Source organism: Anarhichas minor, unplaced genomic scaffold (assembly GCF_050575085.1).
Source record: "Anarhichas minor isolate MPS153535 unplaced genomic scaffold, ASM5057508v1 ptg000028l, whole genome shotgun sequence".
In the NCBI taxonomy this organism is placed as follows: domain Eukaryota; kingdom Metazoa; phylum Chordata; class Actinopteri; order Perciformes; family Anarhichadidae; genus Anarhichas; species Anarhichas minor.
This window is the reverse complement of record NW_027466474.1, coordinates 17852376-17871557: the sequence shown is the minus strand read 5'-3', so window position 1 is coordinate 17871557 and position 19182 is coordinate 17852376. Positions and strand designations below refer to the sequence as shown.

The following is a 19182-nucleotide window of genomic DNA, read 5'->3' as shown; positions in this document are numbered from 1 at the left end:
TACAAACTAAGTTTTTATTTTTCACATTTTACACAATGTCAACTTACATTTCAGCCATATTCAACCCAGATAGCGTATAGGCTACAATTAAGGGCTATTATTAATTCCTAAAGGCTTGATATTCAGAAATGAAACTACATTTTAAAAAACAAAACACGCTCAGAGTAATAGGGTCACAGCAATTAAGCAATTTTAATATATGGATTTATAATCAATACATTAATGGCAGCAGATCACTTTTCATCAGTGGCTCAAACAATCTGACAGATACATTTGATATTTGTTGATTTATGTTCATTTTGGGCTACTGGCATGCATGGATTTGCTTTCTGCACAGCAATTTAAAGTCCAGTTGTGATTACAACGCTTGTGCAAGTATTTTCACTCGGCAGGTGGTGCCTATGTTAAATCCAACCTTTAAATCCAACCAAACATTGTCTTTGTGGCATAAATCACCCCTTCACAATATGTGGGAAATGAGACCATTTTTTTTTACAGACACTCCATTCTATCAATAAACAAATTGTGTATGGTACAGAGAGAATCCGAAAGGATTTGAGCATCATAACCAGCCTCTATCCGAGCTTTCAGAGATGCTAACACATGATCAGTAAAGTGTGCAAAAGGTTATGGTTAACGTTAAAGGGACAGTTCACCCCAAAATCTAAATATGTTTCCTCTGCTGTTGAATAGTTCCATTATATTCGAAATAAGGCAGACATATTTATGTCTGATATGTCCACAACTAGGCAACTCACACCAAAACAATCTAGCTTGATAAAAAAAACACTATACAGGTAAGAGGTACATATTGGGGTAAGCTGGCCCTTTAAGGCATCCTTGAATGTGACAGTAAGTCTGGTCTTAAAGGTACTTATGCAAGAATATGAAACGACTCATTGGACAAAGGGAAGTGATTCCTTGTTTTATTCTTTGAATCGTGGTTATGAAGTACAGATGACGACCCCTCTAATCCACTAGGGGTTCCTTTTCCTGTTTGTTCGGCAGGATGTTGATCGTCAGCTGATGAGCCACACAATGAGCCTGGTGTGGTTATAAAAGCTCACCACCTTGATTGATATTTCTCTTCCTCGTTTGACACAGCAGCCATTCTGTTTTTGGTTGAGTCAGACATTTTCACACACCCACACGTGCTTACATTATTGATTACTAATTTTCCACATTTGCTCTTACTTTGTACATAAATGTGCTTATTTATTATTTTTAACTTGTCTGGTCTCCAATTTTTTCTTGCATTCTTTGACCCATGCTGTAACACCGAGAATACTAAAACCCTGAAAGTAATCCTTTATATTTGTGTTTTTCTTACATTATGTCACTTGTAACATCTTACCAAAGAAATAACTCTATCGCTGTGCACCATTCTTTTTCATTGTATTTATGTAATTCTTTTATATCAAATGTTTGTGATTCAATTTATATTAATCTTCATTAAATCTTGGCAAACTCCCAGTGCTGAGCTCAGCTGCTCGTGTATTATTGTGTAAAAATAACACTTTCCAGTTCTTGTTACAGCCATTTTCAATGATCTGATAACCGCTCCCTCAGTCCAGTCTTTCCGTCTGTGTCTGACACACGCATGCTGACATCAGATTTCCCTTTTCTCCACCAAAACAGACAGCTGTGTGTGCAAGTTACTTCCCCTTACAATATTCATGTATCGAAACCAGGCAAAAGGTTTCACAAGTCTTGTTGCAAGTACATTGTAAGCTGTTTAAGTCTTTAAAGATTTCACTATATCGTTCAAATGTACAGTTTCATTCCACTTCAGAAATGTGGGCGATTGAATCTTTGGTTTGTCTTGGTATATTTACTCAATTACTGCTACTTTGCTCCACCCAGATTCAATCTGATAGCACAGGAAGCTTTTCTGAGAAATGAGATTATGTTTGAGTGTGTTTTTTAATTTGAAATATGATTTTACATTACATTACATTACAGTCATTTAGCAGACGCTTTTATCCAAAATGACTTACAATTCAGATTCTATCACATTTCTAAACCGTAGGAAACCGCACAGCTACGGGAGCAATTTTGGGGTTAGTTGTCTTGCTCAAGGACACATCGACATGCGACTAGCGGAGCCAGGGATCGAACCGCCAATCCTCTGGTTGAAGGATGGCCCTGCTCTCCACTTAGCCACAGTCGCTGATTTCACAACAATTGTTACAGCTGCAAGCAGCGATGATCGGGGTATACTGGCGGGACAGCGGTTGACGCAGGCGCGAATCCCTGTGCCCATCAAACACCTTCTGTATGAGTTAGACGTTTTTTTTCCTGCGTGGATTCTGTGGCGCTGGACATTAAGTATTGCAAATGTGGCGCTAGAGAACATGCGCAAGAATGCATTATGTTGCTCTACATCAAGTGTAGAACACATCATGAAAATGTCGCAGAAAGTGGTTTGCTGCATAATGCTGACTTCCTGTTGCCAGTAGATGGCACCATGACTATGAGTGAAAGTCGGCTTGTTCACATCCTCAAGCCAATGCGTTTACCAAGCATGCCAGGTTTGGGACAGATTTGAGCAAGTTCAGTGGAGTTACATCAGCTTGTTTTTTAATGGCGAATCATGTGAAAATGGCCGCCACGGTTACGCAATTCCATTAAACATAAAGCTTTTAATACATTTTAATCACTAAGGTCTTAAGAGTTTACTGACTAAATTTAAAGTGGATCTGATAAATTCCAGAGGAGGAATTTGTTAATGTGTTGCACCTGGAAACAGCGAAAAATGCAGGGAAAAATATCCGACTTCCTGTTAGGTTTAGAGAATGGCCCAAACATACTTATTTTTAAGTCTACATGTGATACACGTTCCTACCAAATTTGGTAAATCTAGTTCCAACGTACTGTGAGGGCTGCTTCGTCAAATTTAGTAAGGAGCTTGTTTGCCCAGCTGTTTCAGACCAAAATAGTAGAGCCAAGAGGACTTGATATCCCTCATGTCTGATCTAGGAAGCTGGTCTGCGAGGAACAGCGTTGGGGTCGTCAATGGGATCAAGCTTGAAGTCAGTCAGTCGCAGCTTCATGACGCTTGTCTTCAGGGAGTACCACCATCCTCTCCAAGGGTACCAAACTACACCATCATCCGTCATCGCATTGTAGTACCCATTGGGGTAGTACATGCCATTAAGATGGGCTGAGTGACACCTAAGGATTGATAGAATTAGTTTTTTTTACTGTAATGAATAAATGTGAGCATCTTGCTGCATGTGAATATATAACGGAACTCGTACTTGTTGAACCACCAGCCTCCTTTGTCTTCCTGTGCGCAGTTTCCTTTGTAGTTGTCGTTGTCCTGGTCGTAGGTGCTGAATCGGACGCCCTGGTGACTGGCCCACTCTGACACACCAACCTCATATCTTCCAGACAGAGCATCTCCAACTGTACCTAGATAGGTTCCAAAAGTAAGTCGGTAGTGATCCTGTAGAGAGGGTGATATGAGCAGAGCTGCTCAACTTGCTTCAAATATTAGCAATAGTTTGATATCTTTGGAAAATACGTGAAATTCTTAACGTTGGACAAAGCCGGGCTAACTGTTACCCCCTGTTTCCAGTCTTTACGCTAAGCTAAGCTAACCGGCTATTCAGAGTAGATAGACATGAAAATACATATTTGATCTAATTCTCAGCAAGAAAGCCAATCATTTCCCAGAATGTTGACGATTCCTTCAAGCTTGTACACAAGGCTGAAGAGGGAAAACTACCTTATACAAACACGTTTACAAGATGATTAGATGCACCAAATAACTATATCTGAGATGTATTGTTCCTTTCCTAAGCATTGTCAAATATTTCTATATTTTAACCCCAAAAAATATTTAATCTTATATCAAATTTTGTTTCTACATTTGAGTGGTCAGTCAGTATCAACACCTCTTCGTTGGCTACTTTGAAGTTCTTGTACTCGGCATAGCCCTGGTAACCACCAAAGTCTCCCAGGTTAATCCTCAGAGAATAGTTCCCTGTAACAGACAAACAATAAAAGCCTTCTGAAAATACAAAAAGAAGAATTATTCATTTTTTTGGAAGGTTCTTGCAGCTTGTTGTCATGTTGGCAAACGGTTGACTATTTACACACCCAACAGATATGGAGCAACATTAGCTTTCATTTGGAATCATGTTTCTGTACGTGATGAAAGTCCAAAATTCACTTTTCTCCTAGCTCTGTTTTTGGTCTCCACCAACTCCTGAGAGAAAGCTTCTAAATGCTCCTCTATGTTCACCAGCTATTCGTTAACTTGTCTTCCTGCTGTTTGTTGCTGAGAAGGTAGCATTGAGCGGGTTAATCCAATATTTTTTTTCTGCCAAAAAACAACTTCTTGCTGTTTGCTGGAAAGACGGTTGATAACAATGGTGAGCGTGACACAAAACAGTGAAGATGAGGGTTTAGAAAACCTAAACAATGAGCTGAAAGATGCTAAAATGCTCCGTAGAGCTGAGGGGAACTGCAGAGTCGGGTGATAATTCTCAGCAGGTGTGTTGCTGTGATGCCACATTTCACATTACAAGTAATCATTGATGGTAATATTGATTAGAGCAGCTTTAAATTTCACAATTTAAAAAATGTTTTTTTGGAGTGGTATCAACCTTGTGTGGTGATGTAGTGCAGGTTGTCATTTCCGAGCCAAAACTCAGCAGCCATGTCTCCAAAACCATCTTTATACTCTGCCCACGACCTGACAGGTACAGATAGATAGATAAGATGCTTTTCATTTCATTATTTTACACTAGATAGCAGACGTCACAGACACACCTGTTAAACCTCTCCGTCCCATTGATCCGTCTCTGAATGACGATCCAACCACCTCCATCACTCATATCACAGTAGACTCTGACTGAGTGAGGGCTGCCGTGGGGTTTGATTGTGTAGAAACCACTGGATTTGGAGCCAGAACTGAAGAGCTGGGAGCAGTCTGAAACACAAACACACTGTCTGTATTTGGTGCATCATCTGGCTCCCGTTTCTGCAATATGAGACCTGAAACACGATATTTTAAGCTCTCAAATGTTGTTTTGGAGTCCTAAAGGCCGGGGCCCTGACCTGTGGACTCGTTGTCCTGGCTCTGGTTGGTTCTGGCTTTGTCCTCGATGCCCGGTTGGCTCAGCAGTTTCAGTCTGTGTAGGAGGACCTCTTGTTTCTGAAGCTGGCCCTTCAGAAGCATCTCCTGTTCCCGCAGACGAGCCACCTCCTCACTGCAACTGCCTGACGCCTACGCACACATTTGGATTACTGTATGTGTGAGGATCTTCACTAATATTCATTCCACAACTCTGAGATTAAATATACACGGAGTAAATATCTATTGTTTAATCCGTACAAAAAAAAAAAAGCAGTATGTTAATATGGGAGGCTGAGGTTTGATGGGGATTATGCACCAAGTCTATCTCTTTGCAGTGGCTATCTCACAGTGACTACACAAACAAACAAGATATAACATGTTAATTAGTGAGCTTTTTCCACTTTCAGACACAACCAGGCTAGCTCTTTCCCCCTGTTTCCAGTCTTTCTGCTAAGCTAAGCTAACCAGCTGCTGGTTCAAGCTTCATGTTTATTGTACAGATGTGAGAGTGGTGTCCACCTTGTCCTCTTAACTCCCAGCAAGGAGGCGAATAAGCGTATTTGCCAAAATGTTTAACTCTTCATTTTAAGAGAACACAACCAGACAAAATCACCTCACTTTTTAAGTGTTTCCTTATTTGCAACGTGGTGTCGACAGGTACATAAATACAAGAACACTCTGACAACAACAAAGATATCACAACTACCATTGCCAGGATATGGTTAACGATCCCCATTGCTGTTAAAACAGGGCGAGTATTTTGATAGTGGTAGTGTGAAAAATGAGGCTGTTTGTCACTTTCACTGCTATTAGTCCCGCAACTTGAAAAGACTACAGTTTTAAGTTGTATGTAGATACAGTAAGACCATGAACAATAATACATATCCAGATATGAAAATATATGATATGAGCACCTTCGCATAAGCACACACAATGATGTCTCGGAGAACATCTATGGCTAAGAATTGAAATATTTCTGCAGCCTGACGGCTTCTTCGCAGAGCACTTACACATAGAGAGCAAGCTGCGATGACCATCAGTCCTGTGAGCAGCAGCCGCGAGCCTCCCATTCCTCTTCTTGTCTCGATGGCAAAACTAAAAGATAAGAAGTCAAGACAGAAGGAGACTTCTAGTTGTCAGAGTGTAGTGTTTTTTTTAATGTTCTCCAGACATCTGGAGCCAAACAAACCTGTGTGCGAGGAGGAGAAGAAACTGACGAAATGCCTGATTCTCTACAGTCATAAACTATAAGAAATATGCAGGGAGTGTCTCGAGAACAGATGATCACTTGGCAAAAGTAAAAGCATTCTGAGGAAAATCTCTCTTATGTAATGGAAAAAAAGAGAGCAGAGAATAGATTTGTGCCATTGTTGTTTTAATAGAAGGCAATGTGAAAAAAATATATAAACACATTCCTCTGCAAGCATATGCATTTGATCAGAGGAAACTAGGCCCAAAATGTATCATCAACATCCCCCAAATCCCTCTCCTTTTGTCTGAGATCCGCCATCTGTCCTCTCCATTTCCTTCATTGCTCTCTTCTGCTCTCCTCCTGCCAGCTCTGTGGTTTTCCTGCTCCTCCATGGCCGCTTATCCAGCTCTGTGAGTGTCATTGAAAGACTCGAGTAGTCATTTTGTTGATGAGCAGCATGGTGCCATTTCAAATAAACGTCGCGAGCAGCTAAATGCCACTGAAGGTCAGCTGTGAACAAGGCGGGAAGCGGCAGGGCCAGAAGGAGACATTTCATCTCCAGTGAATCCTGCTGAAGTGGTGCACAGCTGCAGCTGTGGAGGTCACTGTCAGATCCTGACTGTATTAATGAAAAACCAGACCGGTTTGTGTCAAAAGGAGGTTTTTATTTGCCATAAATGGCTGACGTTAATGTTTACATCTGCCTTCAACGGCCACCAGGTAGTGGTGCTAGTTTCATACACAACCAAATGACAGACCTGAGATGATGAGACCATGTTATGTATTATTATCTACACATAGAAAAAAAGAAGAGTTCTTCAAATATAATACTCTCAGATCGATTTTTGGCATTGTGTGTGCAATAAAAATGATATATTCATAATAAAAAATATAATTATATATATATACATATATTATTTTATTTTTCAATAATATCAATAACAACAATAATCATAGTAAATTACATATACAAGTTATACGTCACACAAATAAATAATTACAACTACTACTCTTATATCGATTAATTTATAAATGAATCAAAACTATAATACAGTCAGTAAGTCCTCACACATTCACACTGTGTAGTTTTAGGGATCCATCAATCTGGATTAATATATTGATTTAATGATCAAAGATTCAATAACATCGATGAAAACTGAAAACATCGATACATATCATCTTTAAGATACGCCTTTACTTAATCTTTATGTAATTAAATTGTCGATCGCAGGCCCCTGAGCCGAATCGAATCAAAATCGTAGTGAGGTGGACTTTGTGATAACAATGATGGTAACCGATGGTTTTATCCAGTCATCAATACGGCCAAAGATGTGATTGCCCAGCATCCTCTTGTGTGTTGGTGGTGCTCTCCTCTCCTGGCGTCGTTGCGTTGATGATCAATGATCCTACACAAATACACACACGCAATAAAATCATCATTGTGATAAAAGGTCTTCGTGGTTCCAGGAGAAAATGTAATATGCTAATTTGGCAAAGCAACAGGTAAAATGCACATAAATTGTTATGGCCTCGAACATAATATCTAGAAACTTAAAGGGGTAATAGTTGAAGGTGTTGCCAGGCATTTCAGCTAAAATGGGAAAAAAAAGACTTTAGCTCTACCCAAACAGCATAATCAGTGTTATTAGCATTCCAGTATTCTGCAAGATGATGTATGACCTCTTTACCAGACATTTGGGTTGGAGCTGTCCTCTGTGTTCTGAGGTTTTTGGTTGTTTTTGGTTTTGCTCGATAGCACAGTGCCAGAACATTCCCCAAGATGTGGTCATGGGTTATTCATCAAATTAACTGCCCTTTTTTAAACCCGCTCACCACAGTTATACATACTCTGTATTATTGAGCACCTTATGATAACAAAACCAGCTATTATCCACGTATTATCATACAAATTACATCTACTTTGATGGATGGATGGATGGATGTCAGCTTTCAAATGTGCGTTTGCACCTTTAGAATCAACATGATCACAGGATAATGACATTATCAGTCATTATCAACTCCATATTGTCTGTTGAATCTTACCTTCAGGTCTAAGTCACACTTCCTCTGGTTACCATGAGTGTCTCTCCTCCTCGTTCCAGCTCTGTCAGCCTTTCCTACACATAGAAGAGAAGACATTACTATCATTACTACTAACATCTGGACTCCTAACGTGCCCCAGTGATGAAAAAAAGTGCACAAGTGCCCCCTTGGACGCCCAAAACGTGATGCAGTGCCCCCTAAGGGTGCCCTTCTGTGGTGAAACATGATGCAGTTCTCTCTAGAATGCCCTTCCAGTAGAGAAAACATGATAAAGTGCCCTTGAGGGGGCTCTCTAAGTTGAGAAAACGTGATGCAGTTCCTTCCAGGGTGCCCTTCCAGTGAAGAAAACATCATAAAGTGTCTTATAAAGTTCACTTCCTGGTGATAAAACATGCAGTGCCCTCTAGGGAGACCTTCCAGTGAATGAAACGAGATGCCCCAACGCATGCAGCTGCCCCTCAGACAGCCTGAGTCCACCTCTGACAACTACGGATGTAACACCTCTACTACCTGTACTTGCAATAATCTAAAAACAAAACATTACCTTTGATATGCACTGCCTCTGTCCGCTGTGAGAACTGAGGATCATCTGGTCGAGCATCATCAGACTTCTTGTAGTAATACTCTTGATCAGGGGGACCAAATCTCTAGAAACACATACACATGATTTGACTGCTTGTAGCTAAACTGTTTTTCGAGAGGACCAAACTCACAAATCATGCTGCATATAGTTCTAATGCTGGATACCAACACACTCACATCCACATGCACAAACAGGCATATTCTACCTTGTCAGGCCACATGAAGCTAATGAAGAGAATGGCAGGAAGTCCAACGATGAAGACGTAGACCCCCCAGAGCCAGGGACGCTGGAGGGTGGCCATTAGGAGGCTCTCTATGATACCGGGCTGCAATACACATCTACTGTTACAGAATACTGTTATTTGATGTCTACAGTTTATCCAACCTACGGTGCAGCATACATAATTGTTAACAAGCAACAAAACAAAAACGGCAGTACCTCGATAATAACACTATGACCACGAAATGATCATGTGAAAGTAAAGAATGAGGAAAGGATTCGAATAAGAGAATGTTTGGGATTTAAAAAGGAATAGAACAAGGGATATAGTTTAGGAGGGAGGCCATAAAAGCTACAGTACAGGAAATATGCTGACTGCATATTTAGTTATATATCCAAGCACCAGGTGGTGTGTGAACCTGATTAAAACCTGAGACAGGTGTTGCCGCTTTGGGAAGCATATAGTAACTGTGTAATATCTTAACACGTTTTTTAACGTTAATGGCGAACTTTGACACGATTTATTATTCGTAAGAGTGTCCAAAATATAGTCAAAATAATAAACAATAGTAAGTAAATGCTCACATGAGGTTGATCGGGATTTCATCCAGCCCATTACCTTTGTTACATGACCTGTACGTACATTAGATTGCCAAGCAAACCATATTTGTTTCAAAATCATTTAAAAATATTTTAGAGCCATTGATTAATAACAGAACCATGAAGCTAAAAAAAAACAAAAAATATAAAAAATGTTATAATACTCTTGCCTAATATTGATTGTTTTGGATTTATTCTATCTACTTTTCGTATTGTTTGTTTATGTTTTATAATGGTAATAATTAACAATATTAATTAATTATATTTATAATACAATCTGTACATCTACAGTATGTGTACGACGTGTGTTGTCATCAATAAATATTTTGCAAAGAAAAATAATTCTCTTTTCCTAATAGTGATTTATAGACGTATTTCATTGAAAATTAAAATTGCAATAAAACGTACCTGTGCTGCAGCAGACACAGGTGTCACGCTGGCTACCAGCATCATACACAGGCACACAAAGCTCATCTCCATGTCTGAAACACACACCTCCATGCGCACACATTCATACACGTATAAGATATATAAGACGTATCCACATACAGTACACACAGTAACGGTAAATACACTGCATGTGCACACACAACGTGAAACCAATTCACACGCAAAGACTCTGAATGAGGAGCAGGAGAGAACTATCTCGATCCAGGACTACAAAGACAGAAAGATAAGCAAGCAAGAACGAAAGACAGAAAGAAGATTATAGACACACACTGATAGAGCAAAGAAACATACACAAGGGGAAGAGTCTGAGAGCAAGCAGAGAGGGACGAAAAACAAAAGATTAAAAAAGGGAAAGAGGTGAGAGTAAAAGGAAGAGAAGCACAGAGGAAGCTACAGAGGACCAAACAGCATGCTTCTACCTTTTTAACACAGCGATTTCTCACACGGTTCACAAGTAATGTGACTTCCTGAAACGTTGGACTTTGGTCCCAGGTCACTTGCTGACAAGGCTGCAGAGCGTGCAGTGGCCACATTAGAGGAGTGTTAACATGAACGGCCTTTCATGGTTATGAAGTATAGCTGTGTTCAGTGTATGTCGTTTATCATGCTCAAAATAAATGCTCAGTGTAAGGGTAGTATTTAACAGTATTTTAATACTAAAGCTGCTGATAAGTAATGAATGATTGGTTTCAACAACAGTAAAAAGCATTTAAAACATCTATGAGACAGAAACAGATTCAAAGCAAGGAAGGTTCACTTTATTGAAGAACAATATAAGCGTAATATAATCAAATTGCTTGTGTTGTTTCATATGCATTCATTTAGGACATAAGATAAATAAGCAGTCGTTGCTCTGGCCACCATAAAAAAAATCATATACGTTTTTATTTTCAAATTATCATTAATTGTGAAAAAAAGGCTTCAAGGGACTTACAAATAACCTTTATAGATAACACTACACCTGTAACAGACAATGTGCTTAGAGGGATAGTTTGACATGCCGAAAATGTTGAACTATTCCTTTAAACTGAAATACGTTCTACTTGAAGCGAATATGAGGATCGAACGTTTATGAGCACTTTATTTTATTCAGGTAGAATGAGACGTTTCGACCAATTGAACAATCCACTGGACTTGTGTTTATGAAGTTTAAGATGATGCATCTGTGCCATGTTCAGCTCTCATAACAGGACGGTAATCACAAGCATTTATGGAGATTTACCGCGCCCTACTGGTCAATGACATAACTGAAGACACGTGTTGGACACAAGTCAAGTGGACACTCTTTTGACTTTTTAATGTTCCATAGTAGTGTACTGGTTAGTTCTGTAGTAGCCAGTATGTTATTTTACTATGCAATCCTATACATCCCGTTCCACAGGCACGTTTCTGTGTCTGATCGGGGCATAAGTTGCTACACACATTATAACGAATTCAATGACCGCCAAATATGTTCACATTCTCCTTTAAAAAGTGTGTAAAATTGTAAGAGGCAGAAATTTTGAAGGAGTGAAGAAACAAAGACATTAAGACAGCTTTACAATAAAGTACAAACTATTTTTACAATTTTTTTTAAACAAAATGAGAGGTTTATGGTGTATTTACATTGTTTAAAGCCGGATGTTGATTTCACTGCGCACACCGTCACCACCAAAAACACTCTCGTCCGACAGGAAGCCGCTGCCTGTTGCCACCGTGGTGACGTTGTGTTCGAGGGTTGTGATTCGCTGTTTCAGTCGAAGCTGGGAGGAGTTGAATTCACTCTGCAGACGGGCCAAACACGTCTGAAAACAAGGTGATCGGTAGTTGTTACCATTCTTGTTTGGAGCATGGCAACAGTACCAGCAGCAGCTGCAGTAGTGGACTAACAGTACTGACCTGTAGCCGATCCAGACTGGTTTCCAGCCTCTCCACCTTCTCCTCGAGCTCCTCCCCTGCGGACACATTCAATTCATCCAGAAGCCCCTCTTTCCGCAGGATGTCCCGCCCCCTCTGCTCCAGCTGGGCCCTGGCGTGGGGGAACTCCTGAAGCGCATCCATCAGGTCTTGTTTGGACAGGCAGAACAGGTCTGAGTATCCCAGACTGCGAATGTTAGCCGTGCGCCGGTTCCCCATCTTGCTGCCACTGATGTTCAGGATGCTGATTTCTCCGAAGCAGCTTCCCGAAGTCAAAACAGCAAATTGGGTGACTCCGTCCTCCCCCACCACTGCCAGCTGGCCATCTTTGATTATGTACATCTCCTTACCCACATCTCCCTTGTAAAAAAACAAACAGACATAGAATATACATCAGAGTTTTATAAGAATGGGGCGAGAACTGAAATCGAGCCGAGTAGCCGAGTGTTACTAGTAGTAGCAATGCAGGCTACAAACAGCAGTATATGTATTGCAATCAATTGTAAAAATACCTGGTAAGAGTTAAAAGTACCCTGTGATGTTTTGATGCTTCGTCCTGCAACAGTACCAGTAAAATTAATACTAACCTTTCTACAGATGTAGTCTCCAGGACTGAAAACCTGTGGTCGAAGTTTTAATACCAATTCTACAAGGAGGCCTGCCTCGCAGTCCTGGAAGATACGCACCTATATGTCCACACACACACACACACACGCACGCACACACACACACGCACGCACGCACACACACACACACACACACACACACACACACACACACACACACACACACACACACACAGACAAAGATACCAAAAAAACGTTCAGGTCCTGTGTGTGTTTTAGCAGAATTCAACCTTTTGATGATGACATAATGCTTTCCACTGATGGATAAAAACGGCTTGAGATGTAAATTGATTTTGGGTCACATGGTCTACATGTGTCTCTACCTTCTTCAGTGTGTCCAGGTGAACATTAATAGCAATCTCTGCTCTCAATTTATTGGGCAGGCTCCTTAGCACTTCCTGTTCATCTATCGTCTTCTGATTGGTCCAGAGGTAGTCAAACCAGCGGATGACGCGCTGCTCTAGCACCTTGCTCACATGCCTGAATTGCATGTAGTGTTTCAGTGTGTCTACGCGGCTCTGAAAGCCTGCTCTTGTGGCATTCATATTGGAGATCATGGATCCAACATTGCCCACGATGGAGGCAAAAATCAGAACACCAACCTATGACAGAAGTACCAGTGTTAGTATTGTAAAACTGGGATCCACACACACAAAAAAGGCTTTTGTGGATCAGTCAAGGTAAGATAATATCAGCGTAAGTACACCTTTGCTATAGACTTACCAGAAAGTCAAATATCAGGAACAAGTATTCCTCATCTCTAACAGGAGGAGGCGTCTCTCCAATGGTGGTCAGCGTCAGAGTGGACCAGTACAGACAGTATATGTAGCTTCTGGTCAAGGAGCCAAACTCAGGATCTGATGCATTGGGATAAACCCAAGAATCAGAGCCCAGTCCGAGGACCTTGGAGAAGCTGTAGTATCCACAGGCATTCCAGTGGATGATCACCAGGATGTACAGAACCAGTTTACAGATGCGGAAAGCGTTGGGGTAGCCCGTCCGTGTCTCTGTGCGCTCGAACCACTCAAACAGGCGTGACAGACGGAGCAGCCGGTTGAATCGAAGAAGAGGTGTGTAGCTGATTCCGACGGCCAGGTACAGGAGGTCGGTTGGGAGGATGGAGCAGATGTCACTTTTACACTGCAAGGTTCGAACGTAGGCTTCTCTCAGACGCCGCATGTCTTTCACCATCAAGCCTTGATCGAGGAAACCTTCACATAGATGATCAACATAGATAAATAAATCAAGGAATGAATGTGGGAGTCTCTCACATTACAAACATATTAGTTAAAACCTGGCGGCAACCTCCGGGTTTGAAGCCAATGGAAGTGCCTTGAACTTGCATTCTTTCTAATGGCCAGCAGGGGGGCAAACCAATGAGTGAATATGTCCTCTTCCTATATGGAGTCTATGGTTAATATCAAAGTTTTTTATCAAATATTTTCAAGTAGCAATTATACCAGCAGTTTTTTCAGTACCTGTGTGGAGACGAACAGCTATATCCAGGATATAGACTCCATCACAGATGTAGTCCAGTACCAGCCACACCAACACATTCCTCATCTGGAGCTCATCGAAACAGGCCCTACAGAAGCACATACACTGGGACACTGGCAAATGGAATAAATCACAGCAGCAAGTACAATATTCACTCTTCTTTTAGTTCTGATTTTGGTCTCTACCAACCCCTGAGGGAAAAGTCTGGATCTTTAGCCCCTAAATGCTCGACTAGTTCCTGCTAATCGCTAACTTTGTCTGCCTACTGTTTAGTGCTGGGCAGGTTGTGTACAGTGGATTTATCGGCGCTTTTTTTGCTGCTGGAGAGGATGCTGATATGAGTGGTACGACTTAAACAAATGGAGGTGTAGAAGGAGTTGTCGTAGTTCTAAGCCTCTTTCACACATGTTGGGAATATTTCTGTCTTGCGCCTTTTTCACACATGACATGGAAATACCGTAATGAATGGGGCAAGGGACAGTCCAGCAGATGACCGTAATGCAACACTTATGGATGCCAACTGCCATAAAACTCAACAGAAGAAGAAGAAGAAGATGGGGGGTTAAGGTCAGATTCCCTGACTATCAATGACTGTTCCCGTTCACATGAGCTATGACCCCAAGCGGGAAATGTTTCTGAACCTTTCTGGGATAGAATGGATGTGTGAAAGGGACTTTAGTCAGTGGCGTGCCTAAGATATATGTTTCACAGTAGTACAAGAAGAAGAATTGCCACTATTATTGTTGTACAGGCCCAAGAATTGTTCCCAACCTGACAACTAGCAGGGTCCAGTTATAAAATACAGCAGCACCGATCACCATCAGCCAGTAGTAGTATGCATCATCAGATGGTGATAAGACCTCGACATTACACTTCCTCTTTCTGACAAAGAGGGAAAGAAAACAGAAAGGCAGAGATTTATATGCAAGCCAGTTGATGTTTTAATGTGTACGCATTTTGACTTTTGTTTTTGTTCTTTTTTCTATCTTACGTGCGTCTAGAGCGTCTGATTTCATGCTCTGTATCAGAGCCGCTGTGGCTGAACCTGCTGGGCGGGGCTTGCATGTCCGTGTTGGCGGGGCCTCTGAAACGTTCCAAGAAGGAATCCGGTCTCTCCGTCTCCTCAGCCAAACTCTTCTGCGCCCATTCTCTCAGAGTCATCACCATACTAACTATCCTGAAGACAGGTAGACAGACAAATGTGAAAAAAGGGCACCGGTAATCAGCTCTTTTGAATAGTCAAAGAGTTAACAGTCAACATGTAGATTAGTTATTTGTCAGCGGTCATACCTGGACAGAGCACCTCGCCCATGCAAGGAATTCTGGGAATTAATATCTCTTCTGTCAATGGCCGCCATCCTCTGAAGCTCTGAGGAAGTGTCATCACACATCGACTGTGCTCTACACACAGGTACCCCAACACACACACACATCACAAAAACATAAATGGAATAATTCAGTGACTAGTATCTCCTTCTCCCTCACACCATTTTTTAAATATAAAAATATTGATTGGTGCAGCTTTAAATGCAAAATCTAGACATTATTAAATGATATAGCTGTTAATAAAATACACAACTCTGTAAACCTAGGGTGGAATGCAATGTAAAACCAAAAAGATGAACCTGCTGCCAGCCTCAATCCAATATCACTCAAAGTTTTAGCGAATGAATGACCGACACTTTCTGTAGTCATCAAAGCACTCTACGTAAATGTTGTCAAATAGTTTATGATTCCTTTTGGATTTATGTATTACAAAGCTTTAATTTTCAATAGATGTTTATATTTTACACAATTGCAAAATTACTTGTGTCATAGTGGCAGCTATCCCTATGTATGTACAGACACCAGCATCATACATACGATCATGAAAGTGTGTGTGTGTGTGTGTGTGTGTGTGTGTGTGTGTGTGTGTGTGTGTATGTGTAGCCTACCTGCTAGGTGTGCTGTCAGCTCGGTCACTCTCATCCTCGGTCCACGTTTTCACAGACAGCCTATGTGAATCCTGCACTGGACCTGTCATACTGCACAGACAAACACACACCACAGCAAGGCTCAGTTCATTTCCATCATCTCCAACATACCCAACTGAAGATACACACACTAATAGAAACACACAGGCACAACACTATAAAATGCAAGTAATGACATACACTCACATTAAAAGAGGCTCACGCAGACTGACAAACACACACAACTCACTAACCAGCACACACACACACACACACACACACACGCAATGATGTACCCACAGTCAGAAAAAAGGGAAGGTCATCCAGTACGAAGTCACCTGTATCAGGCATCACCACGGATACCAGATGGCATAGCAACAAGCTGTATAGTAGTTATGACAACAGATCAGAAGAGGGGGAGACAGAAAGATGTTTAAACTCAACTAACCTGATAGATTTTCCAGATATCCAAACATCAGCCCATCAATCCGTCAGTTCAATTCCCGTCCTTAGTTGAGCGGCATCCTATCTCCATCTGTTTAGTTGGATTCACAAGACAGTCATCACGAAGGGCTGGAAGAGGTGGATGGGTGGATGGAGTGAACAAATCAGCGGCTGATTGATCAAAGGAATGATCACGTGGCACCCTAAAAGCATATTTTAAATTGCAAATGGTGTGTGCATGTGTGTTCCTTTTCACTAGCGAGCTCATCTGTATTCAAGAGCCTTGTTTGAAGTGGCCTCTGAGCTGAAAGTGTGTCTTCATGTGCGTATATATCCTCCTGATTACTGAAAGAGAAGTCTTTTTATGTATGCACACACCTGCACACGGGAATTGAGGTATTGGAATTGGAATCTTACATCGATCTTACATTTAAAAGATCTGTTCATTTAGTTTTAAGGATTCCAACTATACGGGTCTCCGAGTGGACCGTGTAACGGCTCTGTCGGGGAAAACGAGGGAAGGCGGAGGCGGAATCTGCTGCTACAAGGTTGGTGTACAGATGTCACAGTAACCTTTTCCAACTCCCCCCTATTTTGGAGCAAAACCGCCTAAAATGACATACCCAAATAAAAATGGCTGTAGCTTCTGAACCACTCTGACTATATGCATCAATGAGGTCTTTCTAGAAAGAAAACCCCCTAAGGTTCCTTGTGGAAGTGTCAGAAAACCTGTAGGTCATACAGAAACAGAGCAGTGGGCCTTTGAAGTCAGTAAAAATTGAAGATTTTTGTCCGCCTAAAATAAAGTGTCTTTCAGTATAAATAACTGCCTGTGGCTGTATCTGTACAGGTAAAGGACAGTATAGGGCTGTAACTACACTATCAGTGAACAACTGCCTCAAATTTGAAGAAGACTGGACAAAGTATGACCATTCTACAGTGTTTCTTCCATTAAGAGATCCAGGCGGAGCTCTAAAAGGATATTTGGAGACCCAAATGGACACATGGTAACCAATAGGGGTGGGGGGGGGGGAATCGATACAGCATAGTATCGCGATATTTTGCGTGGCGATATTGTATCGATACATGGACGCCAAGTATCGATCTTTTATTATATAAACTATTTTTTTTTTTTTTTTTTTTTTTTTTTTTTTTTTATCAAATCAATTACTTTTTCAGTCCACTAGATGGTGCTGAGTTATTTTCTGGTGGGGTCAGCAAAGGTCCCGGGTCAGCATGATTGGTAGGAAGTTGGTCAAAACAAAGATGGAGACATCTGGCCTCACAAGGGGTTAAATCTGCCAACAGTAGCCAGGCTCATGGGGAGAGTGCAGCGCATAACTGTCTCTCTGCCCTCGACGTCCACGCATCGCAAGTTATACTGAGTTATATAACTCTTATATCCTACTTGTATAAGTTATAGTTCATACACTGAGTCCACACATTTGCATTCAGTTAAGTTGGACTATGTAGTAATACAAACAGTTCAGTTTGTCAGGTTCATGCAACATTTATGACATTGTTGGTCAGTCTGTCTGCTTGACAATCCTATTTAGCTGCAATAAAAATGATTGAAGAGAGATGAACAGACTGAAAACTTTATCTTATTAGATAAAACATGTTGACACAGTTTTCCTTTGGGGACATAATTTGAAGTTGAAAAAAGTAATAAATCGCAATAAATCGCAGTATCGTGATAATATCGCAGTATCGCGATAATATCGCAGTATCGTGACCCAAGTATCGCGATAATATCGTATCGCGGGATCTCTGGTGATTCCCACCCCTAGTAACCAAATGATATTCTGACACACTAAAGGTGTTTCTCCCTTTATATTTTGATATTATATTATTTTCCTTTTATTTTTAGCCATTGCAAAAATTATGTATATATGGTCGAAGACGTGGTGGTGTGTGAGTAGCGGACCTGTTGTGCGTAATGGCTGCGACCGAGCGCACGATCGAGTATGCCGGTAGCTCATTTACGCAAACGCATACGTTGGTTTACGGTTTACGTAAGAAACAGACAAGGTTTGCAATATAAGTACCAGCGTTTTCTGAAGGCACTAGTTCCATGGTAACATCCGCTAGCACATTGTCGGGTCTGTAATGTGTCTTTTTCCGTCGAAATGCTGTAAGATCCGACTTGCAGCGGTTATGGTGACTTTAGATGGTGTGTGTTTGGGCTCCGTTTGTGACAAAATCCATAAGAAATGAAAGAAAATAGATGTTTTCTTTGCAAAGATGAGGATTTGGGGCATGCTGGGATACCAAACACGGACATGTTTTGTGACGTATTTTGCGGAAGCAAGCCGTACGAACGGAAGGGGAGGGGATCGAGGACGCCGGCGTCCTCGCGGGGTGCAGGAGGTAAAGGAATCATGCAGCCCTCACCTAGAAACACTTTTCATAGACTGAAAACCTTTTTATTCACCGCGGGAGTTTTCCTCGTTCATTCTGGTTGGTGTCTACATCCCACCTCAGGCCAGTGTGAGCGAGGCTCTCCAACACCTGCTGAGCTGATCACCAACATGGAGCACAAACACCCAGACTCCCTGCTCATTGTTCTTGGAGACTTCAACAGAGCAAACCTC

General features: G+C 41.3%; 3 protein-coding genes across 4 annotated transcripts; all 3 read right to left on the bottom strand.

The window, feature by feature from the left end:
* Positions 1–2009: 2009 nt before the first annotated feature.
* On the bottom strand, positions 2010–6165 carry fgl1 (fibrinogen-like 1). Its single transcript, XM_076103545.1, has 7 exons — positions 6097–6165; positions 5068–5236; positions 4780–4939; positions 4614–4702; positions 3900–3988; positions 3261–3448; positions 2010–3174 (listed from the first exon to the last, which is right to left on the bottom strand). Exons 1-7 carry the CDS (start codon positions 6154–6156, stop codon positions 2976–2978), a joined length of 954 nt encoding a protein of 317 aa, XP_075959660.1. The 5' UTR covers positions 6157–6165; the 3' UTR covers positions 2010–2975.
* Positions 6166–6922: 757 nt separating this feature from the next.
* On the bottom strand, positions 6923–10670 carry LOC142962708 (calmegin-like). 2 transcript variants are annotated; one of them, XM_076103326.1, is made up of 6 exons: positions 10593–10670; positions 10132–10218; positions 9110–9229; positions 8866–8968; positions 8322–8395; positions 6923–7684 (listed from the first exon to the last, which is right to left on the bottom strand). In XM_076103326.1, the coding sequence occupies exons 2-6, from the start codon at positions 10201–10203 to the stop codon at positions 7676–7678; spliced, it is 378 nt and encodes a 125-aa protein (XP_075959441.1). In that variant the 5' UTR covers positions 10204–10218; positions 10593–10670; the 3' UTR covers positions 6923–7675. The 2 variants fall into 2 exon arrangements, with proteins under 2 accessions (XP_075959441.1, XP_075959439.1); XM_076103324.1 differs by lacking the exon at positions 10593–10670 and having other exon boundaries at positions 10132–10580.
* Positions 10671–11783: 1113 nt separating this feature from the next.
* LOC142962768 (cyclic nucleotide-gated cation channel-like) lies at positions 11784–16215 on the bottom strand. Its single transcript, XM_076103404.1, has 10 exons — positions 16127–16215; positions 15483–15593; positions 15184–15369; positions 14964–15074; positions 14174–14280; positions 13419–13906; positions 13019–13297; positions 12657–12755; positions 12052–12429; positions 11784–11957 (listed from the first exon to the last, which is right to left on the bottom strand). Exons 1-10 carry the CDS (start codon positions 16213–16215, stop codon positions 11784–11786), a joined length of 2022 nt encoding a protein of 673 aa, XP_075959519.1.
* Between the last annotated feature and the right edge of the window lie 2967 nt (positions 16216–19182).

Excerpts from the sequence above, each read along its gene's own strand:
- fgl1 (XM_076103545.1), bottom strand. The coding sequence starts at position 6,156 with ATGGGAGGCTCGCGGCTGCTGCTCACAGGACTGATGGTCATCGCAGCT. Across the intron at positions 5,237-6,096 it reads TCGCAGCTTGCTCTCTATGT|GCGTCAGGCAGTTGCAGTGA; the intron begins GTAAGTGCTCTG and ends ATGTGTGCGTAG. Across the intron at positions 3,449-3,899 it reads TCAAAGTAGCCAACGAAGAG|GATCACTACCGACTTACTTT; the intron begins GTGTTGATACTG and ends CCCTCTCTACAG.
- LOC142962708 (XM_076103324.1), bottom strand. The coding sequence starts at position 10,224 with ATGGAGGTGTGTGTTTCAGACATGGAGATGAGCTTTGTGTGCCTGTGT. Across the intron at positions 9,230-10,131 it reads CTGTGTCTGCTGCAGCACAG|CCCGGTATCATAGAGAGCCT; the intron begins GTACGTTTTATT and ends TGTGTATTGCAG. Across the intron at positions 8,396-8,865 it reads AGAGGCAGTGCATATCAAAG|GAAAGGCTGACAGAGCTGGA; the intron begins GTAATGTTTTGT and ends TTCTATGTGTAG.
- LOC142962768 (XM_076103404.1), bottom strand. The coding sequence starts at position 16,215 with ATGACAGGTCCAGTGCAGGATTCACATAGGCTGTCTGTGAAAACGTGG. Across the intron at positions 15,075-15,183 it reads ATCAGACGCTCTAGACGCAC|AAAGAGGAAGTGTAATGTCG; the intron begins GTAAGATAGAAA and ends CCTCTTTGTCAG. Across the intron at positions 12,430-12,656 it reads GAGACTACATCTGTAGAAAG|GGAGATGTGGGTAAGGAGAT; the intron begins GTTAGTATTAAT and ends TTTTTTTACAAG.